This window comes from Sarcophilus harrisii, chromosome 3 (assembly GCF_902635505.1).
Source record: "Sarcophilus harrisii chromosome 3, mSarHar1.11, whole genome shotgun sequence".
Classification (NCBI taxonomy): Eukaryota; Metazoa; Chordata; class Mammalia; order Dasyuromorphia; family Dasyuridae; genus Sarcophilus; species Sarcophilus harrisii.
The window spans coordinates 1,591,042-1,614,588 of record NC_045428.1 but is presented as its reverse complement, the minus strand read 5'-3'; the positions used below and the strand labels follow the sequence as shown (position 1 = coordinate 1,614,588).

Genomic DNA, 23,547 nt, shown 5'->3' with positions numbered 1-23,547 from the left:
GAGCCTCCGGGACCAGAACGAAATAAGACGGAGGAGTTGAGAGCCTAGGCTGTGTGGTGGCATTAGCCTGACCAGGCCTATGTGAACACCTCCACTACCCCAAACGGCACCCCTTCTTCTCCCTCCCTCCCTGAGAAGCCTTTGAGTGTAGGAGGCTTTTCAGGTGACAAGGTGTGACTGACGCCTTTCTTAGAGCTCCCTGCCCAAATTCTCTGGAAGCCAAGGTTTTCTAACCACTCTCCTCATTGCCTTTCGGGTGATGGTGGGAAAGTGACCCCGATTTCTCAGGGACTGTGCCCAAAGGAGGGCAGGCTCACGTCTCCCTAGGAGAATCTCGCAGACATGTCTGGCTGCTCAGACTGTTAAGGGATCGAGTGGGCAACTGCCCTCCCCAGGCCCCAGCCAAGTAGTCATTCCTCCAGCCCCAAGCCGGCCCACTGGTGTCGGAGACGGGAGATATAGTTGGCTGGGAAGCTGAGCCTGTGGAGACAGTATTTATAGATGTTTTTAAGGGAACCCGCTCATGGAGAATATTGGTCATAGCTGGTAGCACAGCCTTAGTACTCCCAAGTTCTGAAGCCTACTTCTTATACCTGCTGATACCTGCTGAATTTTCCTTCTCTTGAAGTTTCAGAATTTGTATCTTTAAAAGGGCTTTGCCTGTAAACTCAGAACATAAGATATTCTCTCACTCGAGAGTCAGAAAAAAGAATCGGATTAAAGAAAACGTGGCAGACATCTGTCTCGGAGGAAAGCACATGTTTGCTCAGTGCCAAATGTGGGGCCTCAGTTACACCTCGTCCCTCCCCGCCCCAGTCTCAGCTAGGCGTCCCCCATCACCTGGTTTGTATTATCTAGCTGAAGCGCAAAGGGTCCCAAGAGAGCAGCCTGACTTTGTGTCCAAAATAGAATTAAACTGCAGGGAAAAGCAGGAATCCTTTGATGAGCTCTTTGCCTGTATTTGCTTTATATCTCGTTTTTCAGTAATGTCAGCTTGTCTTTATTTTGATCATTTTTCTCAGCTTTTCTTTAAATTCGTGACATTATGGTTCCTTATTTTTCCATTGTGTTGCCATTTCAGAGCATGTGACTTCTAATGCCAGCGATAGTGAAAGTAGTTACCGTAAGTGTTCTGTTATTTATTTCTTTTTAATCCCTAGTAATATAATTTGTTTTCTTTGTGTGGGTTGCAAAGATGTTCCATTACATAGGGGGGAAAGTGAAGCAACTTTGTAAAAACATAACAGCTATTAAGACACTGGCATGAATTGTTTGAAGAATGAGCCACTGTTTTTACTAAATGCATGTGTAATTTGTTACCATCTTTTAGAGGAAATACGTTTTTCATTTGAAAAGAATTTATTTTTTTCTACTTTTCATTAAGTTATAAGGTGTTTTCTAACAACAGTAATAAAGTAACATCTATATTTAGGTTCATTTGCAATATAACTCAGTCACAAACAGCAAATATGATTTCTGTCGACTCAAGGTTGTTGGCCATAAGTTTTGAATCAACCAGACCAGACGGTGAAATTGCCTAACATGATTCCTTTTGTAAACTGGCACTTACCCATACATACTAAGTCTGGTCCACTGGGTGACTTTTTTTTTACTTTTTTGATCTAACAACATTTTGATCTAACATTGTTAAGTTAGTTGGTAAATTTTGGGGGTAGGAAGGAAGTGGGGTTTTTTATTTTCACTTATAGCACTTTAAAAAATTAAAATTTCCTTTCTTAACTTCTTTTTACTGCTGTCTAATCTGAAAGTAATCTTGATTGCAGATGAGTATGGTTGTTCACAAGGTCCACTCTATTAATATGTGTTTTGCTGTCGTGTTTTGCCACGGTGACAGTATATACTTTTGACCCTCATTTGTAGTGGACAAGGTTTGCTTTTACTGGACAGTGTTCCATTTGACTAATTTTTGACTAAGTACAAGGCAGCTCTATCCTAATCGGGGTGGGTGGGGCAGCAGCGGTCACAGACAAATGGAGAGTTGGGTGACTCAGCACCCTCAGGAGGTCATGAGAGTATGTACTGTCTCCCCCAACCCCCAATTGCATGAGCTTTTGAAGACATGAAGACACGTAGACTGCATGGTTCTGTCTTAGTGTTTTATGTGTGATATTTAAACAACCACCTGTGAAGTATCTCTCTCATCTACTGCTAAATTCACCTGGAATCCAAATTAAAGGCATTAAGACTCGGGACCTTCCATTGAAAGAGTTTAAAATAGCAAACGTTTGTTCCGAGAGGGAAAGATACTGATGGCCAAGATGGGCCCTTCAGCTGCCATTGCTAGAATGTGGCACACCCGGGAGAAATTTCCTAAGCAGATTCCCCAAGGTGAATGGCTTTCCCTGGGCTGTCTCACACGTGTTTGCCTCATCTGCCCATGATATAGTAGGTGGCCCCGTGGTCACTTCTTGATTCTGCTATTTCAGAAGTCAGAAGTCAGAATTTTCTTTAGTTGGAGTTTTATGTAATTATATTTTTAGCTTTTTCTTTATGAACTTTGTCTGATTCAATTATAATTCATAGACTTCTGAGAATCTTTACATAAGATGCCTTCCTGCACATTAACACTTGCTTTTCAGAGGAAGGATATGGCAGCTGAAACACATTTCAGACACTTGCTTTTGACATTTAAAAAGCTTTTAACTCCAAAGCAGAATGTGTGAGCTCTTTCATTTAATTCCAAGCTGTCCTTCTTCTGGAGTGGAAAGGACTTGGATCCTGTCGCTGTCTTTTCCTAATGTAACAGAAATATCACTCGACAGAGGAGTTGTCAGTGACATAAATTGACCTCCTTTTAAGAAAATCTTTTACAACCTTCCGGCCCAAGAAAGCAAATCTGGTTTGTTTCTAATTCCCTCAACTCTTCAACATTTTCTCGTGTTAGAAGCCAGAGGAATGGCGATTTTAGGGATGGCTGGACAAGCATCTGTGTGTTGTCATGAATCTGTCAGATACGCAGTTTTAAAAACTATAGTGGTGGTTACATTTTTATAGACACATAAAAATTCACCTCCACCCAGTTAGAACTACACAAAATAAGACAACCAAATTAGTAGCGTAAGATGTGTGACTGTGTAAATAGAATCGCTCTTTGTATATTATTGCTCCTTTTAATTTTTCAAGTTCATCGTTTTGATTTGGTTGATTTGCCAGTTCTTTTAATGAATGTTGCCATAACAACTTATTAGGTGAAACATTTTCTTTGACACCTTTCTTTTTCTTTAGTCTAGGAAAATACAAATTTTATATGTGCATAAACATATGGGTAGGTGGGTGGATAGATGTTAACTGAGGTTCTTTCTAGACTTTCTCATCTGCATTTTAACTTTTTCACAGGTGGTCAAGAAGAATATGTCCTGTCCTATGAGCCTGTGAATCAGCAAGAAGGTTTGTGAAAGCTACTAAATGTAAATGGGCCTGTCTGCATCAAAAACAAATATGTAGAGTTTTATTGGGTCTCTCCCTCATCCTGGAGAAGAGAGCTAATGGCCTCTGGGCAAAGCTGTTACTTTAGGATTTTATTCTGGGGATTGGTTCCAAGAAGCATCGCTTCTCTGGGATGTCTCCGACGGCCCAGTTCTCCCAGTTCGCAGGGAGGGGTGCTAAGGGTCTGACCTGAGAGGCCAGAAAATCCAGTTGTGAAAAGGTGCCTCGGGGCTAGACAGGGCTCGGGCTGAACCAAACGTAAGGGTCACAAGCTCAGCGCGAGCTGGGACAGCAGGACCAGGTAGGGTTCCTATGGAGCCCACTCGGGCTCAGGACATCCCGTTTTAGGGGACTAGAGGCAGGCCCGTGCAGGAGAAAGATCTCGGTTCTCTGCCATGGGGGGGACCCCTGGCAGCATCCCAGGGAAGAGGGCACAGAACCTGAAAGCAGAGCTCTGCCCAGGAGAGCTTGGCCTTTCATTTGAGACCTTCCGGAGAATTCCAGACGAGCCAGGATCTCCGCAGGATCCCACCAGCTCTGAGATCGTGAGGGGCACGTCAAGTGAACTTTGGAAACAATTGGTGATGGTTGCAGGGAGGGGAGAGGGACTGGTGCTTATTGAGTCCTCGCTGCTTCCAAGTGCCACGCCGGGAACTGGACAGAAAAACAGACACCGAACCGGCAATAGGGCTCCCTCATCCTCCAGTCGGGAACCCGAGGCTCTGTCGCCATGGGCCTTGGAGCTCAGCTCCAGAGCCCCGAAGGATGGTCCTGCCCGTAGATGGGTGTTTGTCGGAAGCCAGGGATGGGAACAGGAAGACCGCCAGGGAAGGATGGCAGGTAAAACAAGAAGGCATGGGGAGGCATGGTGTCTGCCGTGATTGGGAAGGCTTCGGGTCAAGCGCGCCAGAGAAGGAAGTGAGGAGAGACAGACACCAAGCAGAGAGCGTCACGGAGCTTTTGGCAGACCCCGGCTGGCTGCCGGCCTGGCCGTGGTTCTCAGACCTCTCCCCGCCCAGAGCTGGGGTCCTCAGGCCCCCAGGATCCTTGGGCCCAAACTCTCTCTGCCCTACCACACATGGAGCCCCCTCCCCAACCTGGCATGTGCTTCCTCCTCATGTCTAGGGCTCCGGCATCCTCGCTGAGCCCCCCAGACCCATTCTCTTGTATTCACTTTATATTTATGCAGAAGAAGTGTTTGTGCTTTCTTACTCTATGTCTCCATTGCTGTTTGAGCTCATGATGAACAGGAGCTTGTCGGTTGAGCTGGTATGGCTCATACCTGGCACACCGATAAGTAGATGTTTGCCATGGGAGAGTGTGGGTGTCTCCTTTCCTTTGGGGGCCCAGTGGCTCCCCTTCTCTGACGTGTTTGAATCATGAGGACCCCTCCCCAGGATGACGAAGTAGCAGAGCGATGCTGAGACAGTCCCAAGACTTTTTGCGTCCTCATCTTCAGCACGAAGGTCCCTTTGGCAGCAGTCTGGAAGGCTGGCGATGCTTTTCCCCCAAGCCTAGGATCATTGTCTTCCTGGGTGCCCCCAAGTTCTTTCTTCACTCGCCTGCCTCCTTCACTAGCCCGCCATATTGGACCTCATCAGGATCAGGCTTTTCCCATTTTGGGCAGTGCTTCTGCGCAAGGAGGCCTTGGGCATATCAGACTATGATGCACCCCTGGCTGCCAGGCACTAGCTGGCATTGCAGTGATTGCAGAGGGGCGGTCACGCGCCCAGGCAGCCCACAGCCGCTAGGAAAGCCGGCTCCAACAGCCTGCTGGGTCCCTCCAAGGTTTTAAGGGCACAGATGTGGACCTGCCAGAGTCCCCCAGGGGGACACAGCCCCCATCTGTCTCTGCTGTCTGGGGAGGGCCTGCTCTTTGCCACGGGGTTGTTCCTGGTCCAGGATTGTTTTTGTCTTTGTCTCCACAGTTAATTACACTCGACCTGTGATCGTCTTGGGACCCATGAAAGACAGGATCAATGATGACCTGATCTCTGAATTCCCGGATAAGTTCGGTTCCTGCGTTCCCCGTGAGTGCTACTGTCCACGGGCCTCGGGGGGCTGCCCTTGTCCTGGTGCCCGGGCCCCCTTTTCACCCCAGGGCGTCTGTCATTTTCTCTTTAAAGATACCACCAGACCAAAGCGAGACTATGAGGTGGACGGCAGAGACTACCACTTTGTGACCTCGAGGGAACAGATGGAAAAGGACATCCAAGACCACAAGTTCATCGAGGCCGGGCAGTACAATGGCCACCTCTACGGAACCAGTGTGCAGTCTGTGCGCGAGGTCGCTGAGAAGGTGAGTGGCCCTTGTTGCTGGGGCCCGGGCAGCTGGAAGCTTCCGATAGCACTGCGAGGAGCTCAATAGGCCCCTCTCAGAAAGAGGGCGAGGATGTCCCAGAATTCCTTTGTGTTGCCCTCCGTCTCCACAGCCGCTCTCAGTTTGAGTTCCCCGTGAGCTCACTGAGCTTTCTGAGACTTTCTGACCGGTCAGACAGAATGACCCTTTGGTCCCCACGGTCCAGTCAGTGCCCTCGGTAGCTCCTGTGACTTGTGCCTTGCCTTCCCCTCAGCTGAATCCAGGGAATCGTGGATGGATTGGACCATTAGCTGTGCCGTGCTGGGTCTCCCTTCTTCAGAACCCGGACCTCTTCCTCCCTTTTCGGGCCTCCCATGGCCTCACAGCGGCGAGGCAGTAACCGGCCCATGCTCTTCTTTGTTTCTGTTTTAGGGCAAACACTGCATTCTGGACGTCTCAGGAAACGCCATCAAGAGGCTGCAGATCGCGCAGCTCTACCCCATCTCTGTGTTCATCAAACCCAAATCTGTGGAGAATATCATGTGAGTTTAAAAGCAAACTCTCGGGCCCCAGGAAAGGGTTCCACCCATTGCCATAGGACAGAATGTTTGAAGCTGCAGAGCAGTCTGAAAGGAAAGCAAAAGCGGTCATCTGCTGTCCGAGCCCTTTAGTCTCCCAGGCAGACCCAAGGCCAGGCCCTCAGTGCACCAGCTGCCTCGCCTGTGGTGGGCAAGGGGGAGCGGAGGGGAGCAGCAGCAGTGACGATGGGGCCCCCCGACTGGCAGAGACTTGTGCAGCTGCAGTCCTGCTCGTGGTCCCGCGGCCGGGCACGTCAGAGGCAGCTGTCCGTCCTTGGACCGTGTTTGGGCACTCTCTCGGGAGGTGGTTGCCCTTTCCCAGGCCATTAGGAAAGCTCGCTGCCGTCTTGGTCGAGGGGCATTTCCTGCAAACTACATTGCCAGCTCTGCATTGGGGCGAGGGTGGGCCCGGGAAATCAGGATTTAAGATATGGACAGGACTGCAAAGGGCCATGGCTCAGCCCAGACAGACCCCCCCCCCCCTTTTTTACAAGCCTGGCGCGGCTGTCAACCCTGGAAAGCACCAAGATCGCGCTCTCCCTACCCCCTTTCACCCTGGGCTCCTTTGGTTAGAAAGCGTCATCCTGAGAAGAGGGAAGGCTGTTAGGAGTTGGGATTCGGCCTTCCTGGCCACGATGTGGACGGGATTCTGACCTTTTAAAAGCAGAAACGTCACCCAATGGCACTCTGATGGGCTCGGAAGGGTTATCCAACGGGAAGTGAGTTTTGGCCCTCAGCCAGTCCCAAGAGCCATGGGGTGTCCCAGGAGCCTCCTCTCTGACTCTTGCTCTTCCACAGGGAAATGAATAAGCGTCTGACGGAGGAACAAGCCCGGAAGACCTTTGAGAGAGCTGTGAAACTGGAACAGGAGTTTACAGAGCATTTCACAGGTCTGCCTCTGGGGGCTTTTCCCCCCGGGTTCATGGGTATGGGTCCCTTGACACTCTGGAGTCTCCCAGCAGGAGCCCGTGCCCAGCTACCGCGGGTGAGGAGATAGAGAGAGGGAGGAACCCCGGGCTGAGCCAGACCCAGAGTTGGTTGTAGCCAGGACTCCACCTTCCCCTTTGTCCTCCCACCATCGGCTTCCCACCTCCCACAGAGGAGTCCCGCAGTGCTCTGCAGGGGCACTTGGGGGGGCATCACTTGGCCCTTGGTCACCGGCAGACTTCCCTTTACTGGCCTCCCCCTTGGGGGGCCGTGGACTTTTTCTGTTTTTTAATCTAGCCCCAGATCACAAATGAATTGTTGGGGTGGGAGAAGCAGGGGAGCTAAGAGGCGGGGCAGGTTGTCATTTGCCTTTGGTAGCCATCGGGGCATTGGCTAGCCGAGGGCCGGCTTTCCCCCCACATTGTTTGGGGGGCCCAGGGCGGCGGCTCTCTCCCTTAAGACCAGAGCCAATAAGTGGGGCAGTGTGGCTGCCCCCTTCCAGGAAACCTTCCCCATCCCCCCTCCGTTACCACCTCCATTAGAGCTCAAGGCGGGGGGGCGGGGGGGGGGGGCCCTGGAGGGGGGGGGGGGGGGGCACCTTGGTATGGAGCTCCAGGATCTGGATGGGTCCCGGAGTGTGGCCCCTGCCTGGCCCTGGTCCAGATGGTCCCGCTGGCCTTAGAAATTGCCCTGTCCCTCTGCTTCTCCCACCATCCCGGAGCAGCAGGAAAGCATTGATTTTTACTTCCATTGAGATGGAGCAAGTCACCTCAGTGTTCCCCGACTCACTGGCCCCAGCCTCCCCCATGCTGCCGTCCTTATGACCCCTCTTGGAGGCTTGGGTGGCCTCCTTCCTGCCTCCCCATGGAGAGCTGGGCCGCTCTCCGGCCCTGCCCCAAGCTTCTGTTCGGGGGAGTCGGCGGAGCCTGGGCTCAGACAGGGCCGCCGAGCCCCCTCCCCAGCTCCCGCTTACCCGCTCTGCTCTCGGTTACAGCCATCGTGCAGGGAGACACACTGGAAGACATTTACAACCAAGTGAAGCAGATCATCGAGGAGCAGGCCGGCCCCTCCATCTGGGTGCCAGCCAAGGAGAAGCTGTGAGGGGGGCTTTGGACGGGCCCCCGCCCCGGGCCGCCCTCTGGCCAAGCTTGCCAGTCCCGCCCTGTGGAGCCCGCCCTTTTCTAAAGCATCTAAGCCTTTTTGTTCACTCCTTTGTATTCGTGTATTACTGTTGGTCTGCCGCCATTTTTCTGAACTGAAGAGGGAATGGCCCGACCAGCTATTAAGGGTTTGGGGGGACGGGGAAACTGTGGCAAATTCCTTAATGTTTAAGGGAAAGTAACTTTCAGAGATTTTCAGAAAAGCTTTATATACAGTCTTTTAAAATTTCATAACAAATGAAAGAAAAATGGTCTTAATCAATGATTTAGTCAATTGTGAGCAACTTTGCACGCCTACTTTAATAGCATGGTTTGGCCAGTGTCGTTTTCAAGGTTTTTCTTCTTCCAAATTTGACGACTGATTTATCAGAGCAAAGAGTTTTTGTTTGTTTTTCAGGCAGTTAAGGAAAATCTCTGCTTTTGTTTGTTCTCTTTAATTTCAAAAGTAATGTCTGCATTAACTTTCATAGTTTCACAAGGGAATATTCGTTTTCTTAAGGGTTGCTTTACTTTTTAAGTCTTTTTGTCTTTTTTCCTCCCCCCCCCCCCTTCTTTTCTTCCCTGATACAATTGCTAGGAATAACGACGTTCAATGTTTTTAATCTTGCTCGTTCAGCACTATTTACAGTGTCTTACAACTGTTGTTTATAGCTAAGGATCATCCCATTTTCTGAATCGAGACCACGTTTAGGTGCTAGGAAAGCTTGCCCTTTCACCGAGAGTTGACGAGTTTATGGGCATCGATTCTGACAAAGCCGAGCCGACTGGACTGTAGCGTCATGGCTGTCCTTGGGGCCGTGGCCAGGGAACCCGGTTCAGAAAATGACAAGTGTATTCTTTGGGGTCAGATTTTAACGAGTATTTTACCCACGATAACTGCCTATTTTGTTATAATAATAAAATATATATATATTAAACTTTCTTTAACTAAAACTCTGTAACTATGGGAACTATTTTCTTTACATAGTTGCGTACACACACACATATATAAATATATATATATATATTTAAAAATATATATTTTTCTTTTACCACCTATTCCTAACTTTTTGTTTGGTTTTGAAAAGAAATATTAATTAGAATTGATCTTCCTTAATCATGTGAAATGCAAACAGAGGGATATGTGGTTGTTGGGGAAATTTTTAGAAGGAAATGAGTTGTAAGAAAATGGTATGAACACGTTCTCCTCCTTTCTACACAAAGTCCCAGTTACTTGGCTTCTGCTCGCCCCAGGCCTCCCTTCCCCGAGAGGGAGAAGTCGCCCCAGAGCCTCAGCCCGGTGAGGCTCAGCCCGGTGCGCCCCAGCCGCGCCCCTGGCGCCCGCACAGTCACTCATCTTCAACCACCGAGACTGCTTCGGGAGCAAATTTCTCTGATCCTTCCTGCGAATCTGGTCTGGTAGCCGCCCATCGCTTATTTGGAGTTTGTTTATTAAATCTGTGTTTTCCAAAAACTTCGTTTCTTCTCAGTCGTATGAGAGCTGGTTTATGAAGAGTGATCCGTATCCATTCCATTTGTCAGAAAGGGGAGAACGGCTAATAAACTTCATTGTACAACCTACTCGTTGAACGTGTCTTCAATCCTTACCTCCCCCTTGGCCCCCGTGTTGCCGAGCCCAGCACGGCCCGGATCCCAAGCAGTGGGTGCAGAGCTTGTGGGCAGACCGAGAGAGGCTCCCTGGGGGAGATGGCTCTGTAATGCCCAAGGTAATGGTAGGGATGCCCGGCCAACATGAGGTAGGGCACCGGGGGGTGGGGCGCGTGCCTGGTCAGGGCAGGTGGGATGAGCCACCCCAGCCCTCCCTCTTTCCCTCCTGCAGGAGTCCCGAGCCGAATGCCGGCCCGCCCGCCTCTTGTCGGTAAGCCGGCTGTTGGGATGGCCCCAGAACCCTTTGGCTTGTGGCGCAGGAATCAATCAGCTCTGTAGCACCCTGAGGTTTCCATAGGATTTTCTGGTTTGAGAGAGGGGCCGGGCCCATTTTACAGACGGGCGGCTCAGGCTTGGGATCACAAGGCTAGTAAAAGGTTCGAAGCAATATTGAAACCCAGGTATCCCACCATCGCTAACCACTAGGTGGGGCTGTCAGGAAAGGCAGAACCAGCTCTTTTTTGTTTTTTTTGAAGCTTTTTATTTTTCAAAACTGACAATTCAACATTAGCCCTTGCAAAACCTTATGTTCCAATTCCCCCTCCCCCCACACCCTCCCCTAGATGGCAGGTAGTCCAATATGTCAAACCTGGTGGAAATATATGTTGAGCCCGGGACATGCATACAGACTTATGCAATTATTGTGCCACATAAAAAAAAGCAAAGTGCAAGCAACGAGGGAGAAGGCCGTGTTGTGGTCCCCACTCGGTTCCCTGGTTCTGGATGCAGGTGGCGCTCTTCCTCACGGAACTGGTTTGAATCATCTCATTGTTGAAAAGGGCTCCATGAGCGATGTACGCGATGTACAGTCTTGTTGCCGTGTACAACAACTTCCTGGTTCCGCTCCCTTCCCTCAGCATCAGCTCCTGTCAGTGTCTCCAGGTCTCTGAAATCCTCCTGCTGCTCCTTTCTTACAGAACAATAATGTTCCATAACATTCACGGACCACAACTTACGCAGCCGTTCTCTCTCCCGCCGAGGGGCAGTCACTCAGTTTCCACTTTCTGGCCACCACAAACAGGGCCCCCCCCCCCCAAACCCTTCTGCACGCCAGGGTCCCTTTCCCTTCTTTACTATCTCTGGGCTAGTCCAGTAGAGGCGCTGCTGGGTCAAAGGGTTTGCAGTTTGACAGCCCTTTAAGCCTCCTTCCAAACTGCCCCCAGAACGGTTGGGGCTTTCACAGCAGAACCGGCTCTTGGAGGTTGTTCTTGCTCTTCAGGAGAGCAGTGAATCATCCATCACTGGAAGGACTTTATTTAGCTTCAAGAGGCCATAAAGAGGCAAACGCTTTATTCACTGGGTAAAGAACAGGAGCCGCCATCGCACAGTTGGGTACCGAGGCTGCAGAAAGGACCCCCCTTTGTTACTTTGAGGCTCCCCTACCTGCTTTGGGGAGCACGTCCACCTGTACTAGGCACCCAGAGCTCCCGCCCTCGGGCCCAGGGGTTCCTCGGCTGGGCGCCGCCGCTGCACTGAAACCTGGGCTGGACCATGGGCTCTTTGGGGTCCGGATGGCTTCTCTCTTCATCTAAAGGTCAGTTGAGACTCCAGAGTTCGGAGTCACCGGGTTGTATTTGCCCATAGTTGTTGGACGTGTCAGGTCTAGTTTGTTAAATCTAGTTAATTAATTTAGAAATTAACTAAATACGTTCAAACAAGCGGCCTTAGCCAACGGCCAGCTAACACCGCGGTTCGGCCCAAGCTTCGGGGGCCGGCGCCCGCGTGGCTGCTGGGAAGAGCTGTCCCAGGCCCGGGCAGCTCAGAACCGCAGAGGCCCCAGGCGGCCGGGGTCAGGGTCACGGGGGAGCGGGTCCGGGCTGGGGCAGCTCAGGAAGGGCTCTGGATGCGCTTGTTGTTGGAGGCCGGAGCCAGCCCTGGAGGTCAGCACAGGGGTGGGTGCGAGGGACCCCGGCTTTGCATGGCTGTGGCTCCCCAGGTGTAGTCGGGAGGAGGAAGTTAAATGTGTGGGAGCGGCTGAGGGACGCAGCCCAGGTGATGGTGCCTCCCGCTCACGGACCGGGTGCAGGGGCTGGCGCCGCTCACGAGCTGCGTCCCAGCGAGGGCTTTGAGCCCCAGGCAGGCTGGGGTCGGAGTTCCCCAAAGAGCGGCCCAGGCTCAAGGCCAGGTTCCAGGCCAGCTCGGGAGCGGGCATCGGGCCCCCACGCCGGCCGCCGCCGGTTCCCAGCTTTGCTTCCTGCCTTCCTTGCGTCCGGCTCGTGCCTCTCCGCCGGCTCTCAGCTCCGCCGCCGGGCCCCGCTTCCCTTCTGGCCCTTGGGCCGTCCGGCCGCCGGCGCCGTCCTCCTGCTGGTTGTGCGGCCCCCAGGGAAAGGGGGCTCTTTGTGGCCGCGCGCCTCGCTCCGGGGGAGCGGCCCCTGCTTCCCGCCAGGCCCCGGCGGCGCCTCGGGGTGCTGTGTGCCAGGGCCGCGGGCTGAGGAAGCTCTGCACCGAGGCCGGGCAGAGCCTTAGGCAAACTCCCTAAAGGGCGGCGGGAAGGTCCCCGCGCGGCACCCGCTCCCTGGGAGGCCGGGCCCCGCGCCCAGACCCGGGGCGGGGAAAAGCGGCCTCCGGGCCGATGCCGCTCCCCTGCGCCTCAGGGTCCCCTGCCGTGAATGGGGGCGGGGATGCGCGCCCCCCCCCCCCCCCCCCCCCCCGCGCAAACAGCGCTTTGGAGCCTGGGAGGTCCGGTGGCGGCGTCTGCCCCAGGCTCCCCGCCCACCCCGGGCCCCGGCGTCGCCGAAGTCCCCTGGGGCGGCTCCCGGGGCAGCGGCCGGCGCGGTCTCCCCCTCGGGGCCCTGGGGCCATCTCCCCCTCCCCACGGGGCGGGGCAGAGCCCGCTCCGGAGCGTTCCCTCGCTTGAGCGTCGGCGGCCTGGCGGCGGGAGGGAACCGAGGCAGCGGCAGGGACTTGCCCAGAGCCCCACAGCTTGCGCGCGGTGAAGGCCGATCCGAACCCGCTCCTCGGTGATTCCGGGCCCGGCTCTCCCTGCGCCGCCCGGACCGAGCGCTCCGGGGGGGGGGGGGGGGGGGGGGGGGGGGCCCCGGGGCGGCCTGAGCCGGGGGGGAGGGGCGAGGCGGCCGGGACAGAGAGCGCGGCGTGCAAGAGGCCGGGGCGGCTCCCGGCGCCGAGTGCCAGAGGACCGGGCCCGGGCCGCAATCCGGGGGCTGGCCGCGGGGCTCCCGGGGATTCGGCCGAGGGGCTGTGCGTCCGCCGGCTTCCAGCAGGTGGTGCCAGAGCGCGGCCGGGGCCGGGATCCGCTGCTCCCTCCCCTTGGGAGGGGTCCGAGGGGCATTTAAGGAGCGGGGGCCGCGCCCGCAGCCAGTGTGGAGCCGGGGCCGCCGGGGACCAGCATGAGGACCCTCTGCCAGCTCGCGAGCCTGCTCCTCTCCCTCCGGGCAGGTAAGGGACCCCCCCTCGGGGCGCCGGCCTGGCCCCGGGATAGAGGGGGGGGTCGGGTCTCCGCCTGGGCCCTTCCCCGGCCCCGGGGCTGCCTGAGCCCGCCGACACCGGAGAGACCCAGCAGGGACCTCTTCGGCTGGGGTGGCAGCCCGGGGCAGGCCCAGGGGACCTGGCACCGGAGCGCCGAGGAGGGGGGCAGCCGGGGGGCGTGGCCACCAGAAGGAAGGAGGAGGAGGGGGACACTCCGGGGGTCCGGGGGCAGCCGGGGGGCGTGGCCACCAGAAGGAAGGAGGAGGAGGGGGACACTCCGGGGGTCCGGGGGCAGCCGGGGGGCGGATACAGCAGATGGAACCCTGGGAGCAGTTCTGGAGAGGACAGCCTTGTCCTGTCCCTGGCACTTCCAGCGTCTTGGCTCGCGCTCCCCAGCCGCCTCACCTCCATTAACCTCCCATGTCCCAGAGCCGTTCCAAGCTCCGGGGATACAGACAGACCGCGGGGGAGGGGGAGGGGGAGGAGCGCATTGGGGGGCGCCCTTCCCCCCCCCCAGCGGTCCTGGGGCCGGCCGCGGCGGGGGGGCGTGTCCCCAGGGCTCCCGACCTGTGCGTGCTCCCCCAGCCCTGGCGCTGAGCGAGCTGAGGTGGTGCGCCATCTCGGACCCGGAGCGGGAGAAGTGCGAGGCCATGGCGGCCGCCTTCCGGGAGGCCGCCATCCAGCCGGCGCTGCGCTGCGTCCTGGGGACCTCGGCCGAGCACTGCGTCCGCCTCATCCAGGTGAGCGCCCCCGCCCCCGCAGGAAATTACTCACTCCGGCCACTGAGCGAGAGCGCCCGGGCGCCCGGGCGGGGGAGCCAGGCGGCCCCGCCTGGAGGCCCCGCCCCCCCGCCGCATCGGGGGGTGCCGGGGGGAGGGGTTTCCCGGGGTTGGCAGAATGGGGAGGGCGCCCCGGGGGAGGGGCGGGGTGGCGAAGGGAGGGGCCTGGGCCCCGGGAAGGGGGAGGGTTTTGGGCGGGCCGGGGGGTTGGGGGCCCCCGGGCCCCCAGTTCCCGTGGTTTTGGGGGTTTTGTTTGTTGGGGAGACGGGAAGGGGAAAATTTCCAGGTCCCCCTTGGAGACGGGAGGAGGGGGGGTTAAAGTTTTGGCGGACGTTGAGGGGGGGGGCTGGGGGGTGGGGGTGGGCGGCCGGGGTTTTTTCCCGGGGGTTTTGGAGGAGGAGGGGAGGAGGGGCGGGGCGGGGGGAGGGGGGTAAATGGCCATAGGTTTGGGGATTTTTGGGGGGAGGGGTGCTGAGAATAAAGCCCCCCTGGGGGGGGAGGGGGGGGGAGGAGGGGGTTGAGGTTTGCGATTTGCCTCCCTGCAGGCGGGGAGGCACGTAAGGGGGGGTTGGGGGGGAAAGGGGGTAAGTGGGGGGAGGGATGGTAATGGGGTGAGCGAGGGAGGAGGGGGTGCGGATGTTTGGGGGTGGGGGGTTTTTCCGGGGTTTTGGGGCCCTTTGGGGGAAGCCCCCGGGGGGGGGGGGTTTGCCCCCGGTGGGTTTTGTTTTCTTTGTAGAGAGGATTAGCGTGGGTGGAAGAACCCTTACCCGGGGCGGGGGGGCGCCCTGACGGGCCCCCCAGGTGGGGAAGGGTTGGGACCGGAGGGGCCCTTTCCCCCGGGTGGGGGAGGGGAGGGGGGGTAGTTGGGGAAGGGGGGGGGGGAGGGGAGGCGGGGAGGGGGAGGGGAGGCGGGGAAGGGGGGGGGGGAGTGGGCCTGATGGGAGCCCAGGGGTGGAGGTTCTGTGGGGAGGGGTTTTTCCTTGGTGGAACCCCGGCCAAGGGGGGTTTTCCCGAGGGTGGGATGGGAGTGGTCCCGAGGGGAGGTTCGGGCTTTGGGGCCCGGGGGGCGGGCGGGGAGGGAAGGGTAAGAGTTTGGAGATATACAAAGGGGGTTGGGGAGTGGGGGGTGGGTGGGGGGTGGACGGGGGGGGCCCCGGGGAGGTGGGGGGGGAGGATGGGGTGACCCGGGGAGGGGGTGGGGGGGCGTTTGGGGTTAAGGACCCGGGCGTGAGGGGTTTGACGGGTCCCGGACCTTGGTTTGCCCCTTTGGGGTTGGGGGGTTTCGCCCGTCCCGGGGGGGTTTTGGGGTGGGGGGGGGGGAGAATTTTCGGAGGGGTTTTGGGGTTTTAAAAGAAGGGGGGGAAAGGGGGCCGTTTGGGAGGGGTTTCTGGCCGTGTTTGGGGCGGGGGGGAGTTCCCCGGGGTGTGGGCAGAGGGGGGAGAGTGGTTGGGGGGGAGGTTTGGAGAAACGGAGGTGGTGAGGCCCCGGGGGCCTTGGGGAAGGGGGGGTGAAGGGGAGGTTTCGCCGGGGGGCCGGCGGGACCAGGCGGGGAGGGGGGGGCCGAGCGTCCCCTCGGAGGCCCTGGGGGAACGAACGGAAGGGGGGGTTGGGGCCGCCTGCGGGGGGCCCCTCCAGGGAGGACGTGAGCTGTGGGGCGCGCGCCGTCCGGACCCGGCGCTGTGAGGGACGGCGGCCGGGCCGAGGTCACCGAGTGGCGGCGCTGCCACCTGGCGCGGGTGCCCGCGCACGCGGTGGTCGTCAGGGCCGATACGGACGGGGCCCAGGTGTTCCGGATGCTGAGGGAAGGCCAGGTGAGGGGGCGGGGCAGCTGCCCCCTGCTGGGGGGGCGGGAGCCGGGGGAGGCGGAGTCCGCAGGGGCGGCTCCCGCAGTTATCCCTGCAGCCCCTCCCCCGTCCCCTTCTGTCCCCTCACGTGGGGGGGGCGGAGCCTCGGATCCCCCTGACCCCTCCCCCTCCCCCTCCCCCTCCCCCCTGCAGATGAGGTTCAACCACGCGGGAGCCAGCTTCCAGATGTTCGAGTCCGAGGCCTTCGGGCAGAAAAACCTCCTGTTCAAGGACTCCACCACGGAGCTGGTGCCCATCGGCACCCAGACCTACCAGGCCTGGCTGGGCGCCGACTACCTCCACGCCATGATGGGCCTGGTCTGCGACCCCGACAGTGAGTGGCCGGGAGCCCCTCCCCCCAGAGCCCGGGGCCGCCCCCTCTAACCCCTCCCCCCTCTAGCCCCTCCCCCAACTCCCCTGTCTCCCTGAGTCCTGCCCCCCTCGGAGCCGTGGCTCGGAGCAGGCGCTTCATTCTCAGGTGGGAAATGGGGAGCAGGGAACCATTTCAGAGCCTACTATGTGCCAGGCCGCGGGCTCCCTACTTGACAGCTGAGGCAGGCAGGGGGAGGGGTCGGACTTGAGCCCAGCGCTCCCAGCTGCCCCCAACCAGCGGCTCCGCCCCTCCCCCGCCCCCCTTGGGGCCCCCTGGGGCGGCCGCGCCCTCCCCCCAGCCCCCTCCGCCTCCCCCCAGGGCTCCCCCGCTACCTGCGCTGGTGCGTGCTCTCGGCGGCCGAGATCCAGAAGTGCGGGGACATGGCGGTGGCCTTCAGCCGGAAGCAGCTGAAGCCCGACATCCAGTGTGTGGCTGGCGAGTCCACCCGGCACTGCATGGAGCAGATCCAGGTGGGCAACAGGGGTCGCCTCCGGCCCCGCCCCTCGGCCTCCGGCCCCGCCTCCCTTCGCCTCTGGCCCCGCCCCTCCGCCACTTGGCCCCTCCTCCCATGCCTCCGGTCCCGCCCATCCCCCTCAGGCCCCGCCCCTCCGCCGCTTGGCCCCTCCTCCCCTGCCTCCGGTCCCGCCCATCCGCCTCAGGCCCCTCCCCTCCGCTGCTTGGCCCCTCCTCCCCGGCCCTGCCACCTCCCGGGAGGAGAGGCCCTAGTCCTTGCCCCCAGAATCCCCCCTCCAACTCTGGGAGCAGAGCTGGGGGGTCCCTCTGCCCTGCGAGGCCGGGAGCCTGGCCGTGCCCACGGGGCAGCCTGGTGCCCTTCACGAGGAGTAGCTCCGGCAAGACCGGGGCATCGGGGCCCCCACCGGGCCACCTCTCAGGCCCTGCTTTCTTTGCTTCCCCTGTCCTTAGCGCAGTGCGGGGACACAGCAGGCGCTTAATAAGTGCCTCCTGACCAGTCCCCACGGCGCCCGGTCCCAGGGGCCCCAGCCCCGCCAGCTCTGCCCGGGAGCCCACAGGGCGCCCCCTCCCCGTCCCCGCCCGGCTGGCCCCGGGCGTGGAGCCCCCAGGGTCCCCAGGGTCCGAGCCGACGCCATCCCGCCCCCTGCAGGCCAAGGCAGCCGATGTCATCACCCTGAGCGGCGGGGAGAACGGGCCGGGCAACCAGGGCCGTGCCGCGCGGGGAGAGCACCGGGGGGGGGGGCCGGGCCTGGCTGCCCGCCCCAGGGGGCCCTGGGGGCCCAGGCCAGGCCCTCGGGGCCTGCCCCCCCGGGATCGGAACCCCACCCCATGCCTGGCTCGAGACCCCACTGTGGGGACCGCATCCCACCCGGGGGCCCCAGTGTTGAGCCCAGGCCCCAAGGCCCCCAGAACGGGGCGCCCAGGAGGCCGGGGGCTGTCTGGGGCTTTGGCTCTCTCCCGGGCGTGGGGAGCCCCGTGTCCTGGCGCCTTCTCGGGGAGATGAGAAAACTCTCACAGAGACGCCAGGCCTGGCACAGCCTCAGGGGGGGGGGGGTCTGGGACCGGCCCCTGCTGGACAACCCGCTCCCGGCTCAGGGGAGGCCCCGAGGGCCCCAGGGTGGGGGGAGGCCCAGGAGCAGCCTCATGGTCAGGGCCGGGGCGGGCAGGAGCGCAGCCACCAGGGGTGCCCTCAGCCCTGGCACTCGGGAGCAGCAGGAGCCCCGGCCTCTTCAGGATGACCCGAATGCCCAGAATCACAGGTGGACGGGCTGGGCGGCGGGACGAGCTCAAGTCACCTAACTTCTGCCTGCCTCAGTCTCCCCATCTGTCAAATGAGTCAATGCGGGCAAAGCGCCTGATTCTTGCTGGTGGGCGGGACGGGGACCCCGGGGAGGAGGTGCTGGGGGCGGGCTCTCACCCCCCCGGGCCACCCCCAGCAGACAACAGGAAGGACTCGTACTACGCGGTGGCCGTGGTCAAGAGGAACAGCTCCTACTCCTTCACCCTCGACGAGCTGCGGGGCAAACGCTCCTGCCACGCCGGCCACGGCACCCCGGCCGGCTGGGACATCCCCGTCGGGGTCCTGGTGCACAGGGGCTTCATCCGGCCCAAAGGCTGCGACATCCTGGAAGGTGGGGGGAGGGAGGGGGCAGGGAGGGGGAGCAGGAGAGCCAGGGAGGGCAGGGGAGGGCACGATTAAACCCCCAAGGCCAGACCTGCCCGTGATGCTGAACAAGCGCCTGGGAGCCTTTCGATTGGCATCGGCTGCTGGGCCACCCTCGGCCTCCACTTTATCCCTCCTACTCGGGCGGGGCTCCGAGGGACGTGGCCGGGCCGGGGAGCGGGTGCACCAGGGTCCCCGCCTCCGCTCACCACCGCCCCTCCCTCCCAGCCGTCAGTGAGTTCTTCTCGGCCAGTTGTGTGCCCGTGAACAACGCCCAGGACTACCCGCCCCGGCTGTGCCAGCTCTGCATCGGGGATGAGCACGGCCTGAACAAGTGCTACGGCAACAGCCAGGAGCGCTACTATGGCTACAGCGGGGCCTTCAGGTACCTCGGCCCGGGCAGCCTCCCAGGGTGGCAGGGGCCTGCAATTAGGGAGTGCCTGCTGTATACCAGGCCTGGGACTAGACACAGGCTAGAGACAAGGCTGGAAAGTCAGTCCTGCCCCCCAGCAGCTTACTTTGTCTCTCTCTCTCTGTCTCTCTCATCTCTTTCCTCTCTGTCTCTGTCTCTGTCTCTCTCTCTGTCTCTGTCTCCCCCTCCCCTTGTCTCGGTCTGTGGCAGGTGTCTGGCCGAGGGTGCTGGGGACGTGGCCTTCGTCACACACTCCACTGTCTTTGAGAACACCAACGGTAAGAGGATGGGGGGTGGGGCTTGGGCTCCCCCCCCCCCCCCCCGTACCACACTTGCCACTGGGATGATTCGCTGACACAGAGACCACAGCAAGGTTCCCCCCCCCCCCCGTGGCCAGTTGGACCCTGTGTGCCCCTCTCAGAGCACGGTCCAGTGGCCTGGGCCCAAATGCTGCCCATGCCCTTCGGGGTGACCCTATTTAACCTGCCTTTTCCACGTGCCTCAGTTTCCCTGTCAGTAAAGCACAAGGCTCAGTTCGGCGGCCCCTGGGGCCTTTCCCGGGACCCTGAGGTTCCACAGCCCCGTGTCCGAGGCCACAGGGCGGGGCCCACGGCTGGTCTGGCCGAGCTCCCAGAACCTGCCTTGGAGTCCGGGGGGTCCCCGAGCTTCTGGGGCTTCTCCCCTTTCGCAGAGGCTGGGGAATGGGGCACTCCCCGAACGGCCGCCTCCCCCTCCCCCCCAGGCCACAACCCCGAGGACTGGGCCGTCCATCTGAAGTCCGAAGACTACGAGCTGCTGTGTCCCAACGGCGCCCGGGCCGAGGTCACGCAGTTCGCGGCCTGCAACCTGGCCCAGGTGCCGGCTCACGCCGTCATGGTGCACCCGGACACCAACCCCTTTGCCGTGTACGGGCTGCTGGACAAAGCGCAGGTGAGGAGGGGGAGGAGGGGAGGAGGGAGACCAAGCCTGGGCAGTCCGGTCCCCGGAGCTAGGGAGCCTTGGGAGGGGCTGGGCTAACGGCCCAAAGTCGGTCGGGCCTCCTGCCCTCTGCCCCGGCTGGGCCACATCGGGCTGTTCTGGGCGCCGAGGCTGGAGGGGGCAGCCATTAACTGGAGACTGGCCTATGGGGGCATCCAGGAAGGGCAGAAAACTCCCTTCTGGAGAGAGCTGCCCCACAGCCGGGGCTGTGTTGGGAGGTGGCGAACCTCCTGCTCTTGGGGGTGTCCGAGGAAGGCCGAGGGGCTGCTCGTCGGGGTGTCCGAGCAGGGTCCCTTTGTCCCGGGGGGGATTCCCCCCCCCCCCGCCCTCCGGCTCTCTGACTCTGGGGCACCGACTGTGAGCTCTAGTGGCAGGAGGCACTGACCGGTCACCGTCCCCGTCCCTGCCCGTGGCCGAGCTTGTCAGTCACACTCCCCGGCCCGGGGAACTGACCGTCATGTTTTCTGGGCGTGGGAGCGACCCCCTTGTCCCCAGTGACTGCCCAGTCCCCGGGAAGGGAAGCCTCGGGCCTGGGCCCATGCCCTGGGCAGGGGGGGCTCCCGGGGAAGAGGAGGAGCCGGGCCAGGCCCAACAGAAGCTGAGCCTTCTGGGGCCGAAGCCGCCGTCTCCGGATCCCTGAAGCGCTGACAGAACCTTGGCCTGCTGGGCGCTTAAAGGGCTCTCACATAAAGGAACGAACAAATGAATGAATGAATGAATGAATGAACAAACGAACAAAGGAACAAATGAACAAATGAAGCCGTTTCCAGGAGCTGTTCGGGAACGACAGCAACAAGAACGGATTCAAAATGTTCGACTCCTCCGACTACCACGGCCAAGACCTGCTCTTCAAAGACTCCACCGTGCGCTTGGTGCCGGTGCGGGAGAAGACGGGCCCGGCCTGGCCCAGGACCACGGGGTTCCTGGGAGGGCCTTTATCGCCCTGCCAGGGCAGGTAAGGGGGCCCCTGGGAGCCTGGGGGGGACAGACTGGAAGGCCCCCCCTGCCTGAGGCTCAGCCCCTGTTCACCCCAGGGGTGGCAGGTGCAGAAGGAGGGGGAACCTCCCCCAAACCTCCCCCACAGCCTTAGATTCGGCCGGGGGAGCCCCAAGGCTCAGGGGGAGCCAGCTCAGAGCCTCCATTTCCTCCTGCAGGCTGAGGCCATGGGGGGGGGGCGAATCAGCATTTCTAGAGCACCTGCTGTATGCCAGGCCCAAACTAAGCAAATCATCTGATCCTCACAATGACTTGAATTCAGGTCCTCCTGGTTTCAGACCCAGCCTCCCACTTGCCCCCAGATCCTCCCGGTGTGTCCCAGGAAGCTGCCCCGGGCTCAGGGGAGGATTGCTTCCGCCCGAGAGAGACCCCAGGCCTAGGGATGGGGGCGGGGGGGGGGAGGCAGCTGGAAAGGTCCCACCTCCCTCTTAGCGGGTGGAACTGTGCTTCCGTCTTCTCTGAAAAGTGGGGCCAGCGGTTCCTGCTCCCAGGAAGGTCCCGGCCCAACCCCTTGGGGCTCGGGGAGGAATCCTGGGGGCCGAGGTGGGCCAGGCCCCTTTCAGGCTCCTCCTGCGTCCTGCAGCCCCCATCTGTGCTCAGTTCCCCTCCTCCTCCCCAGGCCCTGCAGCCTCAGGCGGGTCACCGGTCTGCAAAGCCGAGCCAAAGGCTGGAGCCCCCTTGGGAGCTGTCCGCGGTGCCCGAGAGGGGGGGAGGGGGGCAGGGGAGTGAGCGGGAGGACGGCGGAGGACGGAGGAGGGAGCGGGAGGACGGAGGAGAGCTCCCGGGGCCTCCGCTCCCTGCTTAGCCCGGCCTCTCTGTCCTCCCTGGCAGTGCCCGCCGCCCCCGCCCTTCTACTGCTCCTGCTGCTGACCCTGGGCTCCATCCTCAGCAGCCCCGCCCTGTGACAGCCCCCCTGCCCAAGATCCGCCCCGCGGCCCTTCCTGACCCATCCCCCAGCCGGGGTCGGGAGCCTCAGACCGGGAGGGCCCCCAGGACAAGGATTTGTGCAAAGGAGAACGATGGCTGCCGGCCCGGATCCAGATTAGAGCAAGGCTGAGGGGGGCCCGGCCCAGGCTGCCCCTGCTGCCGCCCCCAGGACCCTGGGCCAGTACCTCTGGCACCGAGGGCTTGGGGCGCTGCAGAGGCCACCGGCCCTTTCCTCCCGGGGCCCCTTCCCCCTGGACCCCGTCGCCACGCCCGGGCCGGGAAGCCCCGCCCGCCGGTTCCTCCGCCGCCTGGCCAGGCCGACCCACCTGCTTCCCCCGACTGCAGCTGGCTCGCCTTCCCCCGCCCCTGACCGGCACCTGCCTCTGGGGAGCTCAGTCAGCCCTGCCCTGAGGGGCCCTCCCGCCGAGGCCGGCTTCCAGGCGCGACCACTTCGGAACCCCCCAGCGCAGAGCCCAAGGCCCCCAACGCCCCCCAAGGCGGAGCCCAAGGTCCGAGATGCCCCTGGAGCCCCCACGACTCAAGGCCCGCTATTGGGGAGGGAGACTCACCCTCAGGGCCCGGCCCATAGCAGACCGGGGAGCCCCAGCCCGCCCCAGGGGGCCCCGGGACACGGCCCCCCCTCAGGGGCCGCCACGTTCCCGTCTCCGGGCCGGGTCGAGGCCCCAGGCCCGGGCCCCGTGCCCAGGACGCCCGGGGACCCCAGGTGCCTGGGGGTTATGGGGGCAGCGGACCCAACACTGGCTCAGAAATGACGAGGGGGGGGCACGTTTAATAAAAAACCTGGAGAGAGCTCGAGGCAAAGGGTTTAGGTTCTCAGAATGGGGCCCAGCCCTGCGGCAGACACTCAGCACTCAGTGGGAGGGCCCGGGGGCCCCTTTCGTCCCTGAGGCAAAGGCCCCTCCCCCCGCTGCCCCTCATCCCATTGGCCGAGGGTCTCACACCCTAACCGCGACCTCCCCAAGGAATTGACCTGGACCAAGAAGTACAGAGATCCCTCCTCCTCTCGTGCCCTGATAATGTCCGGGAGCGCGGCGGGAGGGGCTGGGGATGGCCCTGGATCCAGGCTCCGAGGCCTTCCGGCCTCCGCAAAGCCGGGAGTAGATGGAGCCCCGGAGGGTTTCACACGGGCCTGGATCTCACCTCATATAAAGAGCGGGTGTGGAACAAGTTCCCCCCCCCCCCGCTGCTCCTCCGGGAACCGCCTTCCTCCCGCCTTTGTTTCCCGGGGGGCGGCTCCTCGCCCCCACCCGGGCCTGCACCCCCGGGGCTCCCCTTAGGGGGGAGTTGGAAAATTCCCGGGCGGAGCCCCCCCTTTACCCGGCAAACGCGGGCTGCTGGGGAGGGGGCAGAGGGCGAGGTCCCCTGACCTTGACCAAGAGTCGCCGGGTTCCGGTCGGGGTGAAGCTGGGGCAGGTTCCCCTCTCCCGCCCTGTGCCCGTTTCCTCCCATGTAAAAGGCAGGACGTGGGGAACGGCCCGGGGGGGACTGGCTTCTATGTCCGGCTCCCCCCCTGATCCCGGCAGGTGGGGGCTATTGGGAAGCCCATTGTACAGATGGGGAAACTGAGAGTGCCAGGGCTAGTCCAGGACTAGTACC

General features: G+C 60.8%; 2 protein-coding genes across 23 annotated transcripts in view; both read left to right on the top strand.

Annotated features, from left to right (window-relative positions):
- The window catches only part of DLG1 (discs large MAGUK scaffold protein 1), a 271,420-nt gene extending 261,449 nt beyond the window's left edge, over positions 1–9,971 (top strand). For 17 of the 22 annotated variants that reach the window (XM_031963577.1, XM_031963573.1, XM_031963574.1 and 14 more), the window contains 8 exons: positions 1,082–1,123; positions 1,770–1,805; positions 3,358–3,408; positions 5,376–5,477; positions 5,574–5,746; positions 6,179–6,288; positions 7,123–7,214; positions 8,246–9,971. In XM_031963577.1, the coding sequence (XP_031819437.1) occupies positions 1,082–1,123; positions 1,770–1,805; positions 3,358–3,408; positions 5,376–5,477; positions 5,574–5,746; positions 6,179–6,288; positions 7,123–7,214; positions 8,246–8,352 (713 nt within the window). In that variant the 3' untranslated portion in view covers positions 8,353–9,971. The remainder of the gene's footprint in view (positions 1–1,081; positions 1,124–1,769; positions 1,806–3,357; positions 3,409–5,375; positions 5,478–5,573; positions 5,747–6,178; positions 6,289–7,122; positions 7,215–8,245) is intronic. The other 5 variants (XM_031963570.1, XM_031963566.1, XM_031963565.1 and 2 more) reach the window with 1 other exon arrangement.
- Positions 9,972–13,118: 3,147 nt separating this feature from the next.
- On the top strand, positions 13,119–22,703 carry LOC105750091 (melanotransferrin-like). Its single transcript, XM_031957324.1, has 12 exons — positions 13,119–13,454; positions 14,070–14,321; positions 15,911–16,074; positions 16,261–16,441; positions 16,799–16,950; positions 17,604–17,890; positions 17,972–18,585; positions 18,846–19,002; positions 19,240–19,307; positions 19,772–19,959; positions 20,778–20,962; positions 22,100–22,703. The coding sequence occupies exons 1-12, from the start codon at positions 13,406–13,408 to the stop codon at positions 22,701–22,703; spliced, it is 2,901 nt and encodes a 966-aa protein (XP_031813184.1). The 5' UTR covers positions 13,119–13,405.
- The last annotated feature ends 844 nt before the right edge of the window (positions 22,704–23,547 follow it).

Coding starts and splice junctions, on each gene's coding strand:
- LOC105750091 (XM_031957324.1), top strand. CDS start 13,406: ATGAGGACCCTCTGCCAGCTCGCGAGCCTGCTCCTCTCCCTCCGGGCA. Junction 13,455..14,069: donor GCTCCTCTCCCTCCGGGCAG/GTAAGGGACCCC, acceptor GTGCTCCCCCAG/CCCTGGCGCTGAGCGAGCTG. Junction 17,891..17,971: donor CGCCCAGGAGGCCGGGGGCT/GTCTGGGGCTTT, acceptor AAACTCTCACAG/AGACGCCAGGCCTGGCACAG.